A 25,372-nucleotide genomic window follows, 5' to 3' on the forward strand; every position below is an offset into this window, starting at 1 on the left:
AGACTCACCCAGGCCGAAAACCGACTTCTGCGCATGGGCCACGAAGTTTCAATCGCACTGTATGTATGCGCCCACACGTGGTATTTTGTGGAAGAGCCACACTCAAGGGGCCAAAGAGCCGCATGTGGCTCGCGAGCCATGGTTTGCCGACTAGGGGCCCGGTGCACAAAATTCATGCACTGGGAGGGGGGGTCCCTCAGCCCAGCCTGCACCCTCACAGTCCAGGACCCCTCAGGGGATGTCTGCCTGCCGGCTGAGGCCCGTTTCCCAGGGGGAACGGGCCTAAGCCAACAGTTGGAAATCTCTCCTGCAGTCTGGGACCCCTCACTCTTTACCGCCCGCCTGCTTGCTGCTCCTTATCCCTCGGCTAGCTGCTCCTTAGTGCTGCCATGACGGCAGGAGAGGCTCCTGCCACCGCCACTGCGCTAGCCAGCCGTGAGCCCTATCTTTCTGTGTAGCTGTCTGTGAGCCAACTGCTCTCTTCCTTCTCATTTAGGGTGAGCAGCACGTGTGGGCAGAACACGCTGTTGTGGAACGCAGAGGGCTGCCTGGAGCTGAGGGGAGTGGCCAGGCCCACGGGGTGAGCGGTGGACACAGAGGACGCTATCTCACCCAATTGTGGGGCGGGCTGGCCGGACTTCATCTGCCTGACCCCACCCAGGGAGGGACCAAGCAGGGTGTCTGCCTCTCCATTCTCCATCCTTCCATCTGTGACACCTGTCACCCTTGCCAGGCCTCCCCCAAAGTGAGTTCAGCTCAATCCCTGAATATAAAAGGGCACAGGCGGGGGGGGGGGGGGGGGGGGGGGCGCCGAGAGGGAGCTTCCACTCCAGTGCCCCGATTCCCAGCAACAGAACCTGGTCGACAGGACCTGATCTCAGGACAGTGGCCACAGCTGCAAAACATAGATCTGTTTCAAGAAAAGTTGGGAATGCAGACTTTTGTATAAGCCCCTATTCCAAAAGGTGGCAGTTTATTCACATTGTGGCAAAGACACCTTCAAGAGTAACCTAAGTGGGTAAAGTCAGGGCCAAGCCGGGCCATTTCCTCATCCAATCTCTCTGAGGCGCGTGGGCAGAACCAAGTCTCAGCTCTTCGCAGGACACTTCCGGGGTTTTTTTAAGCCTAAAGGACAGTAGTCTGTCTCCATTATTGTTCTTTGGGATTTTTTTCATTTTTACATTGGGGCAATCCTCTCAAGATACAATATTCCAGTTGCACCCATGTGACAACGACAGCAGCCCTCAGAGGGAGGGAATTCTGAAAACCAAAGCGATGACAGAGATGCTAAGCCTTTCCTTCTCGCATCTGACACGCCTCTTCAGGCGGCCTGCAGGCAGGGCGTCTGCTGGACCTTTACCACTTGATGTCCTGGCAGGCTGCCCTGGACCCTGCTACGCAGTGTGCAGGGCCACCTGGGCCCGGGGGGGAGTCGCCCCCCTCCCCCCGCCCCAGCCACTCCTGGTACAGCTCCTGCACATGGGCGCTGGTCTCTGGGGGCCACACCAGGATGGCAGCGTAGATGCCTTCTCTCTGCTGCAGCAGTGCCCTGTCTGCACACCCATCGTCCGCCTGGGCCTGGCCCCTGCTGCTTAGGCATCCCCAGCGCAGGCCAGGTCCTCCACGAAGTGGCAGGGGAACTTGCCCCACTACAGCTTCAGGACCAATTCTGGATGTTCCGAAAGCCGTAAGCAGCCTCAAAGCGTATCAGACCTCTCTGTCCCTTTCAAGGGTGACCTCCTGGAAGTCTTTGTTCCTCAGGGTGCGGTAGGTGAGCACCCCCATGTCCTCATTGAACAGCTCCTTGGCCATGTGCCTGAAGATGTGTGCCTGGTACCTGTCAGAGCTGGCACCCTCGTGGAGACTCACCTCCTCCTCCTTCATGTCTCCAAACAGAGTGTCTACGGCGGCATCATTCGAGACAAGGTCACTTTGCTCCATTATCTGGACAATTTCACCTGAGGTTAACCCGCGGTCAGCACCCTGGGAACTATGTAAAGCTGTGGGAACATCTTCTCAAAGGGCCTCCAGTTTCTTATCATAACATGGGCCACAAGGATGTGGAAAATCTTGTCTGGGGACAGGTTCTGCCATCTGGCGAAGTAATCCTTCACCAGAGAGCCCATGATCTGCTGGGGAGACTTGGCCGTGCAGAGGTGAGGGGTGATGGGGTGACCCAGCATGCACTCTGCATATTGGACCCAGCTGGGGCAGGCGGAGGTCAGCATGGGTAGCCGGGGCTCTTCCTCATGGTGCTGGCAGTACCGACGCACAAATTCCTTCTGACTTTTCAGGATGCTGAAGTCTGCAGCTATCTTCAGGTCAAAGACAGTGCTCCCCAAGGCTTTTTAGGAAGTTGCAGAGCCTTCTGGATGCATCAGTGACACTGAGGCTGAATTTAGCAGCAAAATAAGGCAGAGATTGAGGACACACGGACATTGCCAGCACCTTGTGCTGTGAGCTATTACACTTCTTATTAAGGTTCAGAACATGTAAGAAGTCCTTGGTGTTCTGTTGAGAAACTTGGACTCCTTCCTCTGCAGTCACACAACTGTCAAAAGCCAGGCAGTTGGTCAGAAATATCTTGGCATCGGCCAGCTTATGGACTTCTCCCTTCTCTCCGTTCTCCTGAGCCGGACTCCGGACATTGACTGCGGCATTCTCTTGGTCATCGGTTTTTGGGTTTTTCACTACATTCCTTCTGTGTGCAGTGCTCACACTTCATCTGGAGCAGGGCGGGCGGGGGCCGGCTCAAGTGACCTGGAAGAAGCACGGGGAGGGGAGTCACTGCTGGTCGCCCCGCACTGCTGGCGGTATTCTTTCTTCCTTGTGTAGCGTCTAGGGAGGGGAAGCGGCCGCAGTGCCTGAGGCTGAGTTCCAGGAGACCGGCAGTGCTGTCGGGATCGTGCCAGCAGCACTCGTCCATTGGTGCCTGGCCTGTCCTCTGGAGATTGAACCTGCAGGACGACTAAGGGAGCCAGTCCCTAGTTCCACCCCACCTCCACCACCAATTGATTGGAGTCTGAGGGCCAGGAGGAGGGACTAAGCGGTCTGCCTTCCACCCACTCACCAGTCGCTGCTGCCACAGATTCGTCAGAGCCTGAGGGACCCCAGTTCCCCCGTTAGCCATCCCCTGATCAATGGGAGCCTGCGGGCCGGGGGAGGGACCAAATGATCTGCCTTCCACCCACTCACCAGTCACTGCTGCCATGGATTCATCAGAGCCTGAGGGACCCCGGTTCCCCCGTTAGCCGTCCCCTGATCAATGGAGCCTGCTGTTTGGTCATCCGTCTGGTTGTTTAGGTCGTGACGGCCCCTGGCTTTTTATATATTAGAATACTATGTCATTTTGAGATTTTTCATAGTTCAAAAATTCCAGGTTCTATATGTTTAGTGTTTAAATTAAAATTAACTTTGTTTTGATACAGTTTAAATATTAATAAACACTCATTGGAAATTACTATCCCTAGTAAACATATTTACTAATTTACATTAAGAGAGGTTTACTTATTCAAAGGGGCATAGTACTATGTTCTTCTATACCATTTACATATACTTATTCTTAAAAGTCAGAAAACAACTCAATGGATGTTTTTGTTGATTGTAGATAGTGAAATAAATTGCTTTAAAAAAATCTTCCCATTAAATGATCAACACATTATTTTGAAATTATAACAATAAGAACTTTATGTGTATGTAAAATGAGAAAATGGATAATATAATTATGTTTTGGTTTTTTATAAATCAAACTGGAGGCCCAGTGCACGGATTCGTGCATGGGTGGGGTCCCTCAGCATGGCCTGCGGGGATTGGGCCGAAACTGGCAGTCCAACTCTGCCTGCCACTCCTGCCTGCCACTCCTGCTCATCCCGGCCCCACTGCGCCTGCTGCGGGCTTGTGCTCAGTCAGTCCCGAGGGAGGCTCGCACCCCTGCAGCGGCACTCACCAGCAGTGAGCCCTGCGTCTAGCACCCGTCGCAGCACTCCTGCTGTGGGAGCACACTGACCACCAGGGGGCAGCTCCTGCATTGAGTGTCTGCCCCCTGGTGGTCAGTGCGCGTCATAGTGACTGGTCAACTGGTCGTTCGGTCGCTTAGGCTTTTATATATATAGATAATCACAACCTAATTTATGCTCTGAAAATCTACTTTAATGAAATCTTGAATAACTGACTAACTGAAGTGACTAACCTTTATAAATAACAATATAAAATAAATGGCCCAATAAGACACTTTAGATAACACAGAATTATGAGTAAATTCCTCGCTTTGAAAAAAAAAAGTTGTATGTAGAATAGTAGGGGAGAAATCCTATTAACTATTGTCTGAGCCATTTTGGTGAATCTTTGGTTCATAAAGTTTTATAATCATATCAATTTACTATAAGCAATTTTTAGTGAATAGTTTAATCACAAACTTTCATATTTCTCACAATCTACTTTGCCCAACCCCAAAACAGATGTTTCTACTGATTATGTACTTTTAAATTTTTATTTCATTTCCTAGTAAACATTATAAATTATGACTAGAATTCATATGTTTAATGATACATTAAATACTGTAGGTCCTTTACAATTTCTTATAAATTTTGCTATCAGTTTGTTAATCTGCACAAAAAAAAAAAAAAAAAGCCTGCTGGGATTTTCATTGGGATTGAGTTGATCAATAACAGAACCAATAAGGTCCAAGAATGCAGTAAATATGAAAATTAGTTATTCTATATTTGAGCAACAAATGGAAAATAAATTTTGAAGATATCACTTAAAATAGCATCAAAAACAAAAATTCTTGGAAATAAATTTAATGAAATTGTGAAAGACATCTACACTGAAAACCATAAAATAACACAAAGAAAAATTACAGATCTAAATAAATGGAGAGATATGTTCATGGATCAGAGGACTCAATATTGTGAAGGTGTCCACACTCCTCAACTCAATATACAGAGTCAATCCAATCCCATCAAAATCCGAGAGGCTTTTATTTTTTTAGAAATTGACAAGCTGTTTCTAAAATTTATTTGGAAACACAAAGTACCTAGAATACTCAAAAGAACTTTGAAAAATAAAAACTGCTTTAGGAGTTAACATATCCTGATTTCAAAACTTACTATAAAGCTAAAATAATCAAGACAGTATAAGAGTGGTGTAAGCAGACCTATAGGTCAATGCATCTGTAAAGTCCAGAAATAGACCCACACATATATGGTCATGCGATTTTTTTTTTAACAAAGGTGTCAACACAACTCAATAAGGAATTCAATCTTTTTAACACATGGTGCTAGAATAACTAGTTTTGCATAGGGAAAAAAATGAGCCTCAAGCCCTACCTAACAATATACTCAAAAATTAATTCAAAGTAAATCAAAGACCTAAACCTAAAAGCTAAAACTACAAAACTTCTATAAAAAAATAAAAGACAGTCCTTGTGACCTTGAGTTAAGGTTAAAAATCCTTGCAGAAAGAGCATTAAGCACAAAGAAAAAATTCATAAATGAATGACATCAACATTAAGTCTACTCTTCAAAGACATCATACCTAATAATAGACAAACATGTAAATTGACCATACCTCCGCTACACCACAGCCAATCAGAGTGAGTATGCAAATTAACCCAACAAGATGGCGGTTAATTTGCATACATAGGCACCCAGCAGCCTGGGTCCCAGGAACTTTCTCGGCACCTAGGCACCCAGGTCACTCCGAGGTAGGCCCCGTATGGGTCCTGAGAAACCTGGGAAGGGCCTGAGCCAGGGGGCTCCTGGGCAGGGGCGGAGCCTGTGATCAGAGGGAGCAGGGGCAGAGCCTGCGATCAGAGGGAGGCTTGGGGGGCAGGGGCGGAGCCAGCGATCAGAGGGAGCTGGGGGGCCCCTGCCCAGGCCCCAAGGCTTTAGGCCTTGGCAGGGGCAGAGCCGGCGATCGGAGGCAATCGGCGATCTGTGTGAACTACAGAGGAAACACCTTTTCTGACCGCTCATTGGCTAAGCTCCCTGTATGCCACTGGTAATATTCTTAGTAACTTGGGTAATAAGAATCCAAAAAGGTGATCTAGGGTTTTTCCACCACACTCCTGGAGAAAAAAAAGAAGGTCCGCTGCTGGAGGGTTAAGAAATGTCATATCCTGCCCTAGCCGGTTTGGCTCAGTGGATGCCTTGGCCTGCCGACCGCAGGGTCTGGGTTCAATTCTGATCAAGGGCATGTACCTAGGTTGCAGGCTCCTCCCTGACCGGGGCCCAGGTCAGGGCTCATGCAGGAGGCAACCAATCAAAGTGTCCCTCTCACATTGATGTTTCTCTCTGTCTTTCCCTCTCTCTTCCACACTCTCTAAAAATCAATGGAAACATATTCTCAGGTGAGGATAAAAAAAAAAAAAAAAAAAAGAAAGAAATGTCATATTCTATGAAAGACACATCTTGAAAATGCCTAAAGAAAGTTGTCATTTTTTCATGGTGAAGGGACTGGAGTCCGTGTTGATGAAAACAGCTTGGTGGCTGCGGTGACTGGCAATGGCTGCAGCAGCGGGGTGATGGGGCTGGCGCCTTCCCCTGATCAGCCCGGTCGCCTCCTACAAAGGGAGGCCAGACTGCAGCTTAGGCCCGTGTGGGGAGCGGGCCTAAGCCGTCAGTAGGACATCCCCTGAGGGCTCCCAGTATGTGAGAGGGGGCAGGCTCAGCTGAGGGATTCCTCCCCCCCCACACTGCATGAATTTTGTGCACCGGGCCCCTATTTAAGAAAATAAAAGGCAAGCCAAAAGACTAAGAAAAAATATCTGCAATACATATATCTGACAAAAAATTTATATCCAAAATATTTAAAGATATCTTATAATTTAGTGAAGAAAACTAATTTTTTAAATAAGCATAACACTTTAATAGACACTTCATGAAATATGTATGAATGACAAATAGCACATGAAATGGTGCTCAATGTCCTGTCATCAGGGATTTGCAAATTAAAATAAAAATGATATATTACTACATACCTACTAGACTAACTAAAATTAAAAAGACAATATTAAGTGTAATTAAGGATGTGAAACAACTATTTGTAGAAATGCAAAATGGTACAATGACTATAAAAGTAGTTGTGAAGTTTCTTATAAAGTTATACTTGCACTTCCACATGATCCAGTAAACCCACTCTTAGATATTTAATTCAAGTGAAATGAAAATATGTTTAAAGTGGCTTTATTCATAATTGCCAAAAACTGAGGGGGGCGGGCAAAAACAAATATCTTCTCATTGGTGAATGGATAAACTGTATCACATGTATTGCCCAGCAATAAAAAGGAACTAACTACTGATACATGTGACAACCAACAGGTATGGATCCAAAAATGCATTATGCCAGTAAAAGAAGCCAGATTTTAAAGCTTACAGAATGTCTGATTCTAACACTACACTCTGGGAAAAGCAAAACCATGGGGACAGAAAACACCAGTGGTTTCCAGGGATATAGTGGGAGGATTGAGTCATAAGGAAATTTCTCGAGGTGATGGATTGTCATGGTGATTAAGTGTAAGCATTTGTCAAAACTCAGAACTGTATACTAAAAAAGGTGATTTTTGTACGTAAATTATATTTCAATTTTTAAAAACTGAACATTCTGCAGTTGCATACAACAACATAAGTGAATTACAAAAGCATAATATTGGCAAAAGAATTAAAATATAATATTTAGGTGATATAACTAAAATGTAGAGCAAGACAGTGAATTCCATAAAAGTTAGGATAGTGGTTAACTTTGGGGGAGATAAGAGGGTAGAGATGAGATGGGGAAAGGGCACAAAGAATAGGGCAGCTTCAAGTATATCGTCATTGTTCTACTTTTTTTCAGGTGTTTACTTGAGTAGTTACTTTGTGATACTTCGTTGAGCTACATTTATATTTTACTTTCTTTTAAAACAAGCCAAGTAACTCAGGGTAAATTATAAAAGAATGATATAAAATATATATATTTTTAGAGATATAAGGCATTCGTATCTTGGCTATACCATTTATTAGACAGTATCTTAGCCTTTCTCAGCCTCAGTTTACTCATCTAGAAAAAAATGTATTCTGTTTTTTTATTGGGCAATGCCTAAAGAACTTAGACTTCCACATTTTGTAACACTAAAATGTGCCTATATTTTTACAGCGATAGGCTTGAGGTTATTTTCCCAATACAGTAAGGACAGAAAACTGGTAATCTGAGTAATTCTGACATGGACTTATGACTAAATTCTAGAAAGCCCAATCTTTCAAGAGGGTAGACTGCTTATTTGTCTGCATACTTGTCAAAAGTCAACCTATGTATATTCAGATGAAGAACTTAGAATCAAATTATATAAGCCAGGATTATTACAATCAGTCCATACTTTACCTCATTTGTTCTTGCAAATAAATTAATAACACAATTAGTAAGACATATGCAAAATAAAGTGTTGTTACTAGCTATATGACTGTACCTTACTTAATATCTAAGTTTCAGAAGACATATAAAAACAATTATTTCATATAGCTATTTTGGTCAATTTTATGTACTAAGTTATTCATCATATTAGATTTTAGTATAGTGTACTCTAGTACACAAAATATGAAATATACACAGTCTAAGTCTGAACAAATCAGATCTGTTGTTTCCCTAGTAAATGCAGAAGTAATATTTTTAAAGTATAACTGACAATTTTAATAGCAGCTACTGTATTAATATTTTTAAATTAAGATCTGAAAAAATACATACACATTCTAGCCCATAATTTCCTTAATAAAATAGTTTTCACAGTATCTGATCTCTTATGAGTATACTTTTCTCAAACACTGACTGTCATTCACTTTTGCATATAAATATAACCACATACAAGATAACATTTGTAACATCCTTGTCGAAATTCCTGAAGCATTTTGGGAACTTAATTTTTCTAAATTAATTGGATAGTCTATACCAGTGATCATGACACCATCTGTAAGCAATATTCTAAATAAAAAATTTTTATAAACACTAGAGGGTGCTCTAATTCAACGGTGCATGGTGTCTGGCTTTAATGTTTAAAATGATTTTCTCGATTAAAGATAAATTAAGATACTCTTCAGCATCAACTATTTTTGCATCCAACACAGTACATGGGGATAATTTATGAGAAATAATTCCATTCTTCCATAATATATAATGAAACAGTAGAATTCACTGAAATCATTTTTATTGTACTATTATTACATATTTAATATTTTGTGAGGTGAAGAGGACAGAAAATAAGTACAGAAGGAGTATAAAGATGGTCCTTGACTATAAAGGAAATTAAGGCAGTGTTCATATGGTTAAGAGAAGATATATCATATCTTATAGACTTAAGTTCAAGGGAAATGACAGAATGAATTTGGTAAAGACATATAGTAGCTCAATTTCAAGGTTAGTTGCTAAGTATTAAGATACAGTTCAACTATTTTACAAAGGTAATTTGAAAGTCAGTATTAAACAGTAAATAAAAGTGATATTGCTATAGGATATAATCTGCTATCTTAAGAAAATACTTTTTAAGCCAACAGCTCTAGAAAATTGAAAAGAAAAAAAAATCCAAGGTCTTGAATATCCAGAATAGGAAATAATTAATAATAATATCAATTTTAAATTTTCATGAGATGCCAATTTTGTGCTAATTTTTCAATTTATTCCTAAAATGTTCATAAGCTCAATTACAAATCTTTAAATGTTTCAAAATTGAGAGTAATGTATATGTTGTTGCCTACTGACATCCAAAAAAGTTCCCTGGAGTATGAGTTTCCAACAAACAGCATTAGACAATTACCAATAACAAAGGTCAATACCTAGTAAAGTATATAATTCAAGAAAGTGGATATTAACTATTTAATCCTAACAAAGTATTTTGCCTTTAAAAATATTTACAGAGAAAAAAAAAGTAACATTTTTTAAATATAACATTAAAAAATAACAAAAAATAACATTAAAAAAATATTTCTAAAATTCACATACCCAAAAATAACTAATTTCCCTTTCTCCTCTCTCTCTCTCTCTCTCTCTCTCTCTCTCTCTCTCTCTCTCACTCTCTCACTCACACACACACACACACACACACACACACATGAATGCACACTCACTGCTCATTCAAACACAATCCACTCCCCAAGAAGAAAGTACCTAGCTTACACCTCTCTCTTCCATTCCTTTACCAAAAGCCTCCAAAACAAATCCTGAACAGTGGCACCTGTTGATGGAGGGTCACTTCAAATTTACAATAGCCCCAGATAAAGTGTTCCAGATTAACAGAATACAGCACTAGGGAAAAGCCAGAGATATAACTGAACCAGGCTCACAAATCATTCAGGCTCTAGAAGCCAAAACACATGGCAGTCAGAGAACTAATCAGATTGCTGGAGCCGGAAGAAATTCTGAACAACAAGCATTGTGTTATGGTTTGAAGTATGTATTTGGCACCTGTATTCTTTTGGCACTCACTTCCCTTTTTATGTTTATCTGTCTTGCATCTGCCAGATTCCTAGGGCCTGTATTACTAAATGCCCAGCTGCCAACTTCCCTATTCAATGTTACATCACTTAATACCTTCCACTTCAATTGGTGACAGCAAACACATTCATTAGAGATTAATCTTTTGAAATGTTCACATACCTGACCTTTCATGAAGGTCTTCTGAGCCATTATATACACCTCCAACAACAGAAAAGTATGGCTGCGAGACAGCCAGTTATGGGTAACATTTTAGTCTTTTTTTAGCAAATCTCAAGTCATCTTACTACAAACATTATATTTCAGAGTTATGACATAATCCTAATCATGATCATAGCTTCTCACTGATATGTATAGCTTTTGCCCATAAATCTGAAATGCATAGGGCCTACATAAAATGAAGATTGGGTAGAAATGTGTAATTTTATCTACAAACACCAACTTTTATCGCTTACTCTTGTTACATAAAAATTAAAAATTGTGAAACTAGGATATTCTATTTGAATAATAATTTAAGATGAATACCTGCTTTCCAGGATTCCTAAATCTGGTTGCAAACTAATAGTCTCTGTTGTAATTTCCACTTTCCGAACACTTCCAAAGAAATCGGTTATCAGGACATTTTTAGGATCCCTCTGAAAAAGATCAGTGCGATGTCCAGGAGTAGACACACATAGACTTTTCGGACATACCTGAAACTGAAAAAAATATATGTAAGAATAATAAATATACATACAACTGTTATTAAACCATAACACAATATAGTAGACTGCATTGTGTTTTTAAAGCTCTCCCAACCTAAAGAAAATACGTTTCTAAAGATAGAAGTTTCATTGCTATAGTGGTGCTTGACATTCTAAGAAAGTTATAAAGACACTAGTGGCCCTGCGCACGGAGCCACTCGCTGCAGCTTGCCTCAGCTGGCAGCCCCTCCCACCACTGCTCGTAGCTCTCAGCTGCATGTAGCTCGCTACCCCGCCCTCCTGTAGCTCCCCACCACTTGTAGCTCGCTGCCACACCCTCCTGCTGTTTGGTCATTACGTGAGCGCATCCCAGACCAATTTGCATATTACCCTATTGTAAGTTTAGATAAGAACAGTTGATAAAAAAGGAAAGCTGCCAGGGTAGAGGAAAAAAAAATTGAAGTTTTTGAATCATATGCTACAAAGTATATTTTGAACCCTCAAATATGTGAGAATGCAAATGCAAAACTATGACAAGAGAATTGGTTTTTTCTACATCTATATCTATTTTAGGGGGGTGCTCTACCTGAGTGTTTTGTAATCATGACCCTTCATTCAAACTTTAAGTTCAAATAAAATATTACATGGTTGCCCTAGCTGGTTTGGCTCAGTGGATAGAGCTGCAGACTGAAGGGTCCCAGGTTCGATTCCAGTCAAGGGCACATGCCTAGGTTGCTGGCTCCGTCCCCAGTGGGGGGCGCACAGGAGGCAGCCGATCAGTGATTCTCTCTCATCACTGATGTTTCTGTCACCCTCTCCCTTCCTCTCTGAAATCAATAAAAAAATAATATATTTAAAAAAATTACATGATAGCCCAATATGTAAAAAAAAAAAAAAAGAAAGAAAGAAAATAGAAGTGCTCTGGATCACAGGGACTTTAAGCATAGCCTCCCCACTAGATACCCCCTTGCTCTCCTACTATGAACCTATGGAAACCATTCCATAAAGCAAGTAACTTTCTTAGTTTATGCATGATGAGAATAAATCCATGGCACCTGCAGACACCAGTGCTCCAAAGAATATAGTCTAAAAACACAACTTCATTGCTACACAGATCTCACAGTAATTTTTAAGTTAATCTTAATCCTGATATCCCACATCAATAAATTACCAAGGACAGACACATATTCAATCACTCAGCAAAGCATATAAAGTACCTATTATTACATACACTTCCTACTGTTACCTTCACAGAAGAAACAAAAATTGATAAGACATGGTCCTGTCCTCAAGGTTTACTCAGCACCCCCTTCATTACGAAGCTACATGAAGGTAAGGTCAGTGCCTGCCTCTTTCACTAGGGTATAGCCAGTGACTGGCACTTTGTAATAACTCAAGAAATATGTGAATGCATGAACAAGATGTAAATTAATGGGCGAGGGGGAGAGTGAATGTCATTGATGCACAGTAATTATCCAATCTAGAATTGTTTCAAGCTTTTTGTTATGCCCACTTTATTTTTTTAAATTGATTTCAGAGAGGAAGGGAAAGGGAGAGAGAGAGAGAAACATCAATGATGAGGGGGAATCACTGATTGGCTGCCTCTTGCACATCCCCTATTGAGGATCAAGGCCACAACCTAGCATGTGCCCTTGACCAGAATTGAACCCGGGACCTTTCAGTCTGCAGGTCGATGCTCTATCCACTGAGCCAAACCAGCTAGGGCAGTCATGCCTATTTTCAATAGCAACCTCAAAGTAGATTTATTTAAAAAGATACAACCAGTACAGAAAAATCAGTGGAAAAGTGAGCTAAATCCAACAAGCCATGTCAGTACACTGTATTAGAAGTTGTAGGGTGCCCAAAAATATGTAAGAAAAGGTCCCTCTACTCCAAAAACTTCCCATTTAATTTGAATATAAAAAAGTACATTTCTGGTAAGGAAAAGAGCAGAGCAAATGAATGAAAACAGAAAAGTACCTCAAGGAAGAGCAAGTTACCTGGGCTAAATCTATAGGTCTCTTGCAGTAAAGAAGGAGAAACTACTGTAAAGGGAGATTCAAGGTGGGGTTTTACAAGGCCGCCTTCAGCATATGGCACAGTACCCTAGTAGTACAGGGAATAATAACAGACTTCCCTGATCACGTTAAGATTGGCATACCTATGTGCTATAATCAAATCAAGCAAATACTTACAAGGTCATTCATATTAGTTTGGCTAGCTGGATTAATTTCTTCCAAAAATTCTAAGACATAAAATGTGTATCTATCCATAAGGTGAACTCCAATTGCCGGATCAGGTTGATGCTACAAAAAAGCAAAGCATATACAATGGCATATTACTCAGCCATAAAAAAAGAATAAAATAATATGGAATAAAAATAAAACAAGCTCATAGATACAGAGAACAGACTGGTGGTTGCCGGAGGCATGGGGATATGTGGTGAGCCAAAGGGCTGAAGGGAGCCAAAAGGTACAAACCTCCAGTTATAAAATAAATAAGTCATTGGTGTGTAATTTATAGCATGGCAACTTCCACTAATAATTCTGTATTGTATATTTGAATGTTGCTAAAAGAGTAGATCTTAAAAGTTCCCATTACATGAAAAAAAATTATATAACTGTGTATGGTGACAGATGTTATTTACACTTATTGTGGTGATCATTTCACAATATATACAAACTAGAGGCCTGGTGCACAAATTCGTGCACCAGTGCAGTCCATTGGCCTGGCCTATGGGATAGGGCTGAAACTGGCTCTCTGACATCCCCCAAGGGTTCCCAGATTGCAAGAGGGCACAGGCCAGGCTGAGGGACTCCACCGGTGCATGATCGGGGCTGGGGAGGGACGCAGGAGGTTGGCCAGCCAGGGAGGGACCATGGGAGGGCTCCAGGGCATGTCCAGCCCCTCTTGCTCAGTCCCAATCGGCCGGACCCCAGCAACAAGCTAACCTATCAGTGGGAGCGTAGTAGTCAGTGAACGTCATAGCAGCTGGTCGACCAGTCGACTGTCTTCCCCCTGGTGGTCAGTGCATGTCATAGCGAGCGGTTGAGCAGCCTTAGCATATCATTAGCATATTACACTTTGATTGGCTGGATGGATGACTGGACAACCGGACACTTAGCATATTAGGCTTTTATTATATAGAATATCAAATCATGTTATACACCTAAAACCAATGTCAATTATACCTCAATAAAAAAAAGACTATAAAAGTAAAGCAAAAAATTTATGTCTAATAGTATAATTATAACCAATGTTTTAAATTTAATCAAAGTTTCCTTCTAAGGTATTAGAAAAAGTCTAAGAATAAGAAGTAGCAGATATACTCATTAAGCATGTAAGTGATTTGAGAAATAGCTACACATTCTAAAGACAATGCAGTTTACAAATGGTAAAAATCACCTACCGAAAGTGAATCCTCCCCTACTTGGCTACTCGCTAAAGCCATTATGTTAGGAGAATAAAATCGCTCATACATGGATGCTCCTTGACAAGTATCAATAATAAACAGTAGCTCATTGTAGCTGAAAGAAAAGTAGTATTATCTTTGACATGAATCATGCTATTAATCATACATTGACTAATATTTTTACAATACTTCCATAGCATAACATGTTTAAGTTATATCTTGGTCATTTCATTAGTTAAAAATTGAAACATTTCAGTAGAATTCCCAATACAAAATTGATATTAGAAATATTAAAAGTATAATCCTGTCCAGAAAAACCACCTCAACAGGGAGTGGTTGTGTCCCAACTCTTTCCCCTTCCCTTATCTGTGCCACATAATTCAGAATCCAAATGAATACTCAATATTGAATTCAACAAACACGTACTTGGTACTCATGCTGCCCTAGAAACTGACCTACATTCAGAAAAAAAAATTAAAATTAAAAAAATACACACACACACGTATGACTTAGTTACCAAACTCAAAGAGCTTAAAAATCTAACTGGAAGACAGATGATAAACTAACTGTATGATAAGTGTTACAAATATTTATTGAGAGCCTACCATGTGCCTGATACTAAGCTGGAAATACAACAGTCTCTGCCCTCATATTGCTGAGCAAAGTCAAAGTGCTGTAAGAGCACTGAGAAAGGAACAGAGAGAACTGTAAAGAAAGGCAGATCAGGAAAAGGTGATGTCTGACATGGGCAGTGAAGAGTGAGTGTTATTGTATCCAACAAAGAAAGGAAAAGCCCATTCCAGCAAAGAAAAACGCTTGTGCTAAGGCACATACATGTGAATAAGTATAAATGTTTGGGGGAAGGGGAGAACAGTTCTATATAGCTAAGATTTAAAAGTAATTTGGGGAAATTCATTTCAAAAAGGTAGGTTAGGTCAATCTGTAAATAAAGTATCCAATATAAAGTCTGGATCTTATCCTATAAATTTGAAGAAAACACCAAAGGCTTTTTTAAGTGAAAGAATAAACATAATAAGCTATATATTTTAGAATGAGCTGCCTCACTGGTGAAAGTGAAAGTAGAGAGCAGATAAGTTTTCTCAGAGGTTTATCGCAAACACTGGATCTAGGCAAATAGCTAACATTGCACCTAGAAAGTAAGTATGTAATCTTTCTTTTTTAATATTTTTTATTGATTTCAGAAAGGAAGTGAGAGGGAGAGAGAGATAGAAACATCAATGATGACAGAGAATCACTGATCAGCTGCTTTCTGCACACCCCATACTGGGGATTGAGCCCACAATCAGGCATGTGCCCTGACCAGAAATCAAACCATGACCTCTTGGTTCATAGGTTGACGGTCAACCATTGAGCCAAGCTGGCCAGGCGAAAGTATGTAATCTTGAACCTCAATATCTAAGCTGATGATAGAAAGTACAATTAATATAACACTTCTTCTGAGACAAACTCAGTGGAGGTCCCTGAGGATCAGAAACTTCTAAGGTTATGCAAGGCAGTACAGTATTGCACCACCTGGGCATGGATCCTAGTGCTGGCACTTTCTAGTTGTGTAAAGCTTGGCAAGTTACTTAATCTGTTTAGCTCAATTTAATCATTTATAAAAAGCAGGAATAATAAAAGTAGCTACTTCATGGAGCTGTTATTAAAACTTAATCACACAACGCATGTAATCACACAACGCATGTCCCAGCACCTACTATGCATTCAATAAATGTAAACTATGAATAAGATAAAACCAGTAACTAGCAAAATCTTCCTCCTCAATACTTTCATATATTCTGCTTATGCTTATAATTCAATATTTATAATATTTAATTTGTAGCATAGTTGTGTACATATTCTTTTGTACTATACTTTTAACACTTTCAAGGCAAAATAAGCATCACATTCCCCTCTGTGCCATATGTTTAAAAGGTACCCAGAGGTGTTTATTGAAGGTAATCAAATTAAAAGCAGTGCTATGGCTATATTTTTATTATTGACACTATTACAAATATCCCCATTTTCCTCCCTTTGCCCACTCTATCCAGTCCTGCCCCCACTTCCTTCTGGCCATCACCACACTGTTTTATTTTAAATTCACTCAACAGTTCATATAACAACTTTCAACTAAAGGATGCTTAGCATTAGATTAATAACAATACATCATTGTAATGTGAGTCAAGTTACAAATTTTATGCTAATGGTAATTTCAACATTTTTTCCAAATAATAATATATTGTTATCACACAGAGGGCCAGAGAATGTGCAAAAAGTAAGAATAGGTACAAGCTGAAAAATAAATATATGTTCATCGTCCCCCTAAATAATGGGGAACATTGTTAGTGGGACTCTTATCTCCTCCAAAAAGATTGTTAAATAATAAGAGATATGATCTTAAAAGGTTAACTTTTTTCCATGTTCTTTAATAACTCTGAATTTTTTCTTCTAAAAATAACTCCATTCTATAGAAATAAAAAACATAAATCTAAAAGAAATTATTCAAATAAATTAAAAATCTCATAAAGTAGGATCTAACCAGGGAAAAATTAGGTACCAATTTATCTTGTGAAAAGTAATAATTTACTAATTACCGTCTTTTCTGCCACATTTGTTCAAAAGCATCTGCAAGTTCTATGTTGGTAATTTCTTCAGAATCTTGAAATTTCAAGAAACCATTTCCACCATGTCCTATAGGGAGAGTCAAAAAGATCAAACGTACACATTTTTAATGCAAACTACATATATCCAGATATAAATATTTACTTCTTTCATGGCAATGTTTAATATCATTTGTTATTATATACTCTAAAGAAAAAATACTGTGAAAGTTAATTTTATACCAATTAGAAAGAGAATAACGATAGACATAAAAATAGTAGATATATTATCTTTAAGAGTTTTTCTATCATCTAACCTAATAATACCCAAACATGCAAATTGACCGCACCTTCGCTACGCCCACAGCCAATCAGAGCGAACAAGATGGCGGTTAATTTGCATATGCGGGTGCTGAGCAGCCTGAGTCCTGTAAACGTCCTCTGGACCCAGGCTGCTCAGAGCCTGTAGGCCTGCGCTTAGGTCCTGAGCGGCCTGGGTCCCATAAACATCCTCCGGACCCAGGCGGGATTGCTTAGGTTCTGAGCCACGGGGACCCCAGAACACCCCCTGGCCACTGGGAGCCTTGGTGGGCGGGAACATTCCTGCGTCGACGCGGGAATGTTCCCGCCCCCAAACACTTGCAGCAGTCTGGAGTCTGGGACCTAAGTCACTCAGAGCCTGTAGGCCCGCGCTTAGGTCCTGAGTGGCAGGGGCCCCAGAAGCCCCCTGGCCACTGGGAGCCTTGGTGGGCGGGAACATTCCCGCCCCCAAACACTTGCAGCAGTCTGGGGTCTGGGACCTAAAGCTGCTCAGAGCCTGTAGGCTGGCGCTTAGGTCCTGAGTGGCAGGGGCCCCAGAACGGCCCCCTGGCCACTGGGAGCCTTGGCGGGGCGGGAACATTCCCGTGTCGCTATGTTCCCGCCCCCAAACACTTGCAGCAGTCTGGGGTCTGGGAAACATCCTTCAGACCCAAGCCTCTCAGATCCTGTAGGCCTGCGCTTAGGTCCTGAGCAGCCTGGGTCCCATAAACATCCTCGGGACCCAGGCCGATCAGAGCCTGTAGGCCTGCACTTAGGTCCTGAGGGGCAGGGTCCCAGAATGCCCCCTGGCCACTTGGAGCCTAAGGGTGCAGGCGCCAAGGGGCTGGGTCCCGCAAACATCCTCAGGACCCAGGCCAGTCCGAGCCTGTAGGCCCCTTGCTTAGGTCCTGAGGGGCAGGGTTCCCAGAACGCCCCCTGGCCACTTTGAGCCTATAGGTGCAGGAGCCAAGGGGCTGGGGGCGGGGCGGGGTGGAAACATCCCCTGTCACCATAGTGCCCCCAGCCGCTTGGGAATGCTCCAGCACCAAGAGGCAGTTTGGTTCCACGCCCCCAGCCTGGTGCACATGATGGGGGGCTGGCTGCTGGCCTCTGGGGTGTGTGGAGACCCTTGGGGGCCACCACTGCATGCGGCCCAGGGGTCCCTGCATGCCCCCCAGCCTGGCGCCCATGGTCAGGGCTCATACAGGAGGCAACCAATCAAAGTGTCCCTCTCACATTGATGTTTCTCTCTGTCTCTCCCTCCCTAAAGAAAGTTGTCATTGTTTCTTGGTGAAGGGACTGGAGTCCGTGTTGATGAAAACACCTTCGTGGCTGTGGTGACTGGTAGTGGCTGCAGCAGTGGGGTGATGGGGCTGGTGCCTTCCCCTGATCATCCCGGTTGCCTCCCACAAAGGAGAGTGGGGAGCGGGCCTAAGCCATCAGTAGGACATCCCCTGAGGGCACCCAGTATGTGAGAGGGGGCAGGTTGGGCTGAGGGACCCCCCAACCCCAGTGCATGAATATCATGCACCGGGCCCCTAGTTCAATTATAGAAAAGCACATTTATATTTTCTCATTGGCTCCATTATTAGGTCAGAAATGAGTTTCCACAGGTAAAAATTTCTCACACAGTGAGCAAACACGTGTGGTGAGAAAGAAGTAGAAGATACTAGTCAGTCTCATGGTATGCCAGTACTATTCACAGTGTATACTTGGAATGTTTTACTATTAGAAAGTGTAGTTATCACTTAAAAAGTGATGTTTTTATAAGTATCAAATACCATCCCTGGAGAGTTGACCAGAAGATTCTGACATTTAGAATGAATTAAAGACTCAATCTGTCTGGATTCTAATAATTGCTTATCCACTTAATGACTGTGCTATCTTCAACAAATTACTTAATCTTTCTATGCCTCAGTTTCTTCAGCTATAAAGTGAGAAATGTGTCAGCAAGACTTTCATTAACACGCCTACATAGCTCCTTTGTACAGATTTTATAAAGGCACCTCTCACTGGGCAGCAAAATAGAAAAAGTTTTCTATTTTACTGCCCCTCTGAATATATGCAGTCCTGTGAGCTCAGAAGTGGTTAGTGGGTATGCCTTTGTGGGGGGAAAATACTTCTCCCTCCCATTAGACAACTCTATGGCAGGGCACACAGCTTAGTAAGTGTAAACATATACTGAATTTTAGCTGCCACTCACCTCCCTACCCAAACACTTAAGTGCAGTGCACAACCCACACAACCCTGTATCAATTCTACATATCAGCACCTTTGGTTGCTGTGAGGATGAAATGAACTACACACAGTGGTTTAGAATACTACCTTAGGTATAGTAAGCCTCAGTAAATACTAGTTATTATCATTTTTATTACCATATTATAATTAGCAACCCTCCTATCTTCTTCCATGGCTTAGCAAACTCCTTCTGTAAAGGGTCAGGTAGTAAATGTTACAGGCTTGTGGGCCATAAGGTCTCTGTTGCAACTTCAGGACTCTGCTGTTGTAGTGTAAAAGCAGTCATAGACAACATGTAAAAAAAAAGAATGCGACGGTGTTCCACTAAAACTTGATTTCCGAACAGGGAGCCCTTTCATGGACCATCGTTCACAAAATCCTATTTTAGATTACTGGAATTTCTTCCATATCAATCAACTCAGAAAATAAATTGTTGTAAAACCTCTAGTTTGGTACATCAAATAAAGCTAAGCTACAAGACTATACTTCGTCCCATTTGCCACAAAGGCTTTAAAATTTCTGGTAACTTAAATAAACTAAAATAAAAATTTTCCTACTTCATTAACTCTGCTGAGTTAATTTATAAGGTTTATAAATTGATTGCATTTTAAAAGCTGTAAATAAATGCAGAATGATAGATAAATAAAAGGAAACCGCTAAGTAGGGGTTAGTAATTGCCTTGCTGTGACATCTAAGAATCATTCTGCACCTGTTTTATCATCAGCTTAGTGGAATCTCCCTGAATAAAATGTTTAAATACCAACTGATCAACATTCATATTTACTGAATACTACTATAAGACAGGGCACTGGTGATAAAAAGATGAAAAACACTTGATCATTGTTGGCACCTTGGAGTTCAAAATGTAATAAAGTCAATAAATATCCAGACAAAAAAGTAATAATAACTTAAATGCTAAAATAGAACCTGCAAATTAATATGGGAGTGCAAAGAAAAGAGCCTACACCAGGCATGGAGATGAGAAGTGTCTTAGGGCAATACCAGGACATATCAGGGCACTTCTGAGGAAGAAAGGAGGCACTATAATTACATTGGGACAACAGGTGTAAACTCAAACTGCTGCAAGCAATTGAAAACATACACTGAGTGGCCAGATTATTATGATCTCTGAACATATAATAATCTGGCCACTCAGTGAGTGTGGATAGATATATATATATATATTTTAGAGGCCCGGTGCATGAATTCGTGCATGGGTGGGGTCCGGCCAGCCTGGCCAGGGGAAGGGGACATGGGCAGTTGGCCGGCCTGCCTGCGGGTCGAGCTCCTGGTCGAGGGGACAATTGGCATATTAGCCTTTTATTATATAGGATATACACTGAGTGGCCAGATTATTATGCATTCAGAGATCATAATAATCTGGCCACTCAGTGTAGGTCACCCTAGACTTAGAAAGGAAAATCACTGAGACTAAAACGATAAGGCACAATCAGGTAGGCAAAGTGAACTGAGAAGACATCAATAAGCAAAGGCAATAAGCTAGCAAACAAAATGAGGACAGAAATAGTCCAATACTTGGAAGGGATTTAGAAAAAGTATAAGAACTAAAATTAATAGTAAATAAGTAATAATATTAACTAAATTATATTAATTATATATTACACATAGTATAACTCCATAAATAATATAACTATATTATGGAGGACTTTACAACAGCACTCAAAGTATAGACAAAAGACTACAGCAGCTCATATTAGGGAACTAGATTAAAAATGCAGTTTCATGAGGCACACTCTGGAGCAAAACTAAATCAGGATTTCAGTAAAAGGCCTAAGTATCGGCATTTAGGTAATCCTTATACACACTAATATTTGAGACTCCATCATTGGAAACCAGAGGTTTAAGAAGAGGAGGGATAGATTTGCAATTTCTATTAAATACTTTAGTAGGACAATTAATAGGAGACAAAACTGAAGGCAAGGAGGCTAAAGCAGGATATTAAGTAAAACATAATAAGCTTTACCAGAGTAATAGTAAAAAGAACAGAAATAAGAAACTAAGGGACAGCACAAAACGTTACACTGTTCTCAAATATTATTTCAAGTTGTTATTTATTATCAGAACTATATAACAGAGGGAACTGTATAACAAATCAACTATTTTAACCGAAATATCATTTAAGTTATTTAAATTCTTTCCATGCAAATTTCTTGTTGAAAAGAGTAGCAATATATTCTATTATTAAATATCTAAATTCTGAAATTACCTGTCATATAAATAAGAATATTGCTCCTATCATCAGAAAGAAGACGTTTTGACCGAGGAGTACTAGGTGGGATCCTCCCAGTTAATACCCGTAAAAAATTCTCCACAGTTACCTGAAAAAAAAAAAAAGAGAGAGAGAAATCAGATAAAATAGAACTTAGGGAAACCTGATAATTTTTTTTTTAACTTTAAAAAACATTCTTTCTCCTTTCTCTATGTATTACTCAATATAAACTGAAAATAAACACAAAGAGAAATAAACTAAAAATATACTTATTTAAATATACACCTCAAAATAACTGCCTCCATTTAAAAAAAAACTACTTGGAGGGGGGGAAAAGTTAATTCTAAATTTAAAACTTTAAAGTTATGCAAAGTATTGCCAAGAATTTTATAAATCTGGCTTCATAGGCAATTCTTTAGGAAGGTAAAAAAAAATGTATAGAAACTTGTAAATAAATTCAGCTATATAACTATTGCAGCTAATCTGGGCAACCACTTCGTCAATTCTAGTTCAACCATGAAAGACAGGTCCATAAATCATAAAAATAAAACCATATGGATCGGTCCATGAATAATCCCCAAGTTATGCATCTTTGATTTTTTAGTGCATTTTGTTACTTAAATTTCACAAAGAATATCTTTAACACGTAAAAAATTCATGCCACTTTAAACCAGATTTCCCAACCTGGAATTTCTGCACCTCTGGGATTCTTTGAAAGCATATTTAAAGTCATGGAGAATGTAATGCTAATTTAAAGTTATATTATACAGATCTAAATTGAAAAAGCAGAAAATCTTTCTAGCTTTTTTGTTTGACTTTTCTCTAAATCATGGTGTGTGTGTCTATGTGTGTGTGTGTTGTGTGTGTGTGTGTATGTGTAAGCTCTTTGGTTTAAATTTATCCCAGAAGACAGCAAAAATGTCAAGTGTTTTAATAGGATGTCTTATTGGCTAAAAAGGAAGGAAAAATTCTGGTCTACATTTTATAATGACTAAATAAACAAATAGAAAGTCCAACATTTATATATATTTAATCATTCAACAAATACTCTTTAAAGTCTTTAAAGGGCTAAAGATACTTGCTAGATATAAGATACGTAATATATAAGCCATGTCCTCAAGGACAGTGGTCGGCAAACTGCGGCTCATGAGCCACATGCGGCTCTTTGGCCCCTTGAGTGTGGCTCTTCCACAAAATACCACGGCCTGGGCGAGTCTATTTGAAGAAGTGGCGTTAGAAGAAGTTTAAGTTTAAAAAATTTGGCTCTCAAAAGAAATTTCAATCGTTGTACTGTTGATATTTGGCTCTGTTGACTAATGAGTTTGCCGACCACTGCTCAAGGAGTTTACAGCATGGGAGGACATACATATGCTTTTAAAATTGCTTCAAAACAATTCTGGGAACACAGCACATTGCGTCTTATTTTTTATAGACTTGGTAAAAGAAGGATGATCGAGGAAGACTTCATCAAAGAACACTTCAAAATTTAAACATATTCACAATCTTTTTTTTATTATTATTAATTTCAGAGAGGAAGAGAGAGGGAGAGAGAGAAACATCAATGATGAGAGAGAATCATTGATTGGCTGCCTCTGGTAGGCCCCACACTGGGGATCGAGCCCACAACCTGGGCATGTGGCCTGACGGGGAATAGAACCGTGACCTCCTGGTTCATAGGTCAATGCTCAACCACTGAGTCACGCCGGCTGCACTACAATCTATTCAACTTAAAATGACGCCTCAAGGGAGAAAATATAATATAGTGCCACTATTCAAGTTTACATTTTTATTTTTAATCATATATGCATAAAAACACTAGAAGCATTTTAAAAGTAATTACCTCTAAGTAGTGCAAATATGGGTGAGTTTTTTGTTAGTCATTTTAATTTTTCCACAATTGATATATTTACTAAAATTATAAAACTTAAAATTTTTAATCAAATATGAAAAACAAATAATACATTTACTATAAAGGAAAGTTAATATATGAAACCTCACTAAAATCCTATATAATAAAAGGCTAATATGCAAACCTACTGAACAGCGGAACAACTGGTCACTAGGACATGCAGTGACCACCAGGGGGCAGATGCTCAACACAGAAGCTGCACCCTGGTGGTCAGTGCGCTCCCACAGGGGGAGCGCCACTCAGCCAGAAGCCGGGCTCACGGCTGGTGAGCAAAGGGGTGGTGGCGGGAGCCTCTCCCACCTCCACGGCAGGGCTAAGGATGTCTGACTGCCAGCTTAGGCCTGCTCCCCAGGCTCCCGGACTGCGAGAGGGCGCAGGCCAGGCTGAGGGACGCCTCCCCCCCTCAGTGCAGAAATTTCATGCACCGGGCCTCTAGTACTCTCATAAAAACAAAGATAAAATTATTTTATCCTAAATACGTATTTAAAATATTCATGTTGTGATAGTTTTACTTATTATTGTTTCCTTAATATGAATTCCAAAGAAAGAACTATATCAAGGCTTCAATAACTATTATGTACAAAGTTTGAAGACAAAGAACAATACTATTTTATTCTACCACTATTTTAGAGCTTAAGAATAACAATAACTACATTTCAAAAATGTTGCCAGATTAAAAATTTACCTCATAACTTCTATAATCTACTTCCACATCATCTCCATATACATTTAGTTCCATATTCTTGTGACTAAATACTGTAGCTGGCTTGGGATTCCTAGGGTTGCAGGCCATATCATCTGCAAGCATCAGAACAATGTGGCTAGAAAAAAAAAAATTCCAGAAAACATTTAAATAAAACCAAAAAGTTAAAAACAGACACATTTTCTTTATGTCATGTGGAACTGTTTTCATTCTTTCCTTCATTAAAAATAATTTGAAATCATTATTGATTACATATTTAAAATAATTATTTTTTTCATATCCTTATATAGCATAAGTTTTAAAGTACAGAAATTAGAGCAATCTGGCATGAATTTATCTGCAGAACTTGAAGTTACTAATTTAAACTTTTTCCCAACAGAGTATACTTTATGCCATATAGCAAGAGGAAGCTGTAGGAACCACGCTGTCCTCCCCAAACATTTAAAAATAAATTAGTAATATGTGACATTCTCAGGACTTACACAGTTCATGTTAAACTATGATATTCCAAAGAATTTGACTGTCAGAAGCACAAATGCTTAAGTATGAAAACATGCAATCCAGAAGCAAGTGCAATCAGTGTATCACAGGAATACATCTCCAACCCAATCACTCTTCACTGGCTCCATCTCCCCAGTACCAGCCACCATCATCTCTCGATTGGATGGCACTAGAATAGCTCCCCACCAGGCTTCCTGCTTCCATTCTCACCTTTTTACAGTCCATTCTCCCTATAGCCACCAGGGTGATCTTCCTTAAATAAGTCAAATCATTAAACTTTCTTACTTAAAACTCTCCAAGGACTTGCCACTATAATTAGAGGAAAATCAAAACTACTT

At 40.3% G+C, this 25,372-nt stretch overlaps 1 protein-coding gene and 1 pseudogene across 1 annotated transcript in view; both read right to left on the reverse strand.

Annotated features, from left to right (window-relative positions):
- The window catches only part of PIGK (phosphatidylinositol glycan anchor biosynthesis class K), a 102,835-nt gene that overhangs the window by 51,831 nt on the left and 25,632 nt on the right, over positions 1-25,372 (reverse strand). The window contains exons 4-9 of the mRNA XM_008139446.3: positions 24,516-24,651; positions 21,919-22,030; positions 17,148-17,244; positions 14,551-14,668; positions 13,337-13,447; positions 10,984-11,156 (exon numbers count right to left, since the gene is read on the reverse strand). Coding sequence (XP_008137668.2) covers positions 10,984-11,156; positions 13,337-13,447; positions 14,551-14,668; positions 17,148-17,244; positions 21,919-22,030; positions 24,516-24,651 — 747 coding nt within the window. The remainder of the gene's footprint in view (positions 1-10,983; positions 11,157-13,336; positions 13,448-14,550; positions 14,669-17,147; positions 17,245-21,918; positions 22,031-24,515; positions 24,652-25,372) is intronic.
- LOC114230794 (nuclear prelamin A recognition factor-like) lies at positions 1,395-2,725 on the reverse strand (annotated as a pseudogene).

This window comes from Eptesicus fuscus, chromosome 9, assembly GCF_027574615.1.
Source record: "Eptesicus fuscus isolate TK198812 chromosome 9, DD_ASM_mEF_20220401, whole genome shotgun sequence".
Lineage (NCBI taxonomy): Eukaryota > Metazoa > Chordata > Mammalia > Chiroptera > Vespertilionidae > Eptesicus > Eptesicus fuscus.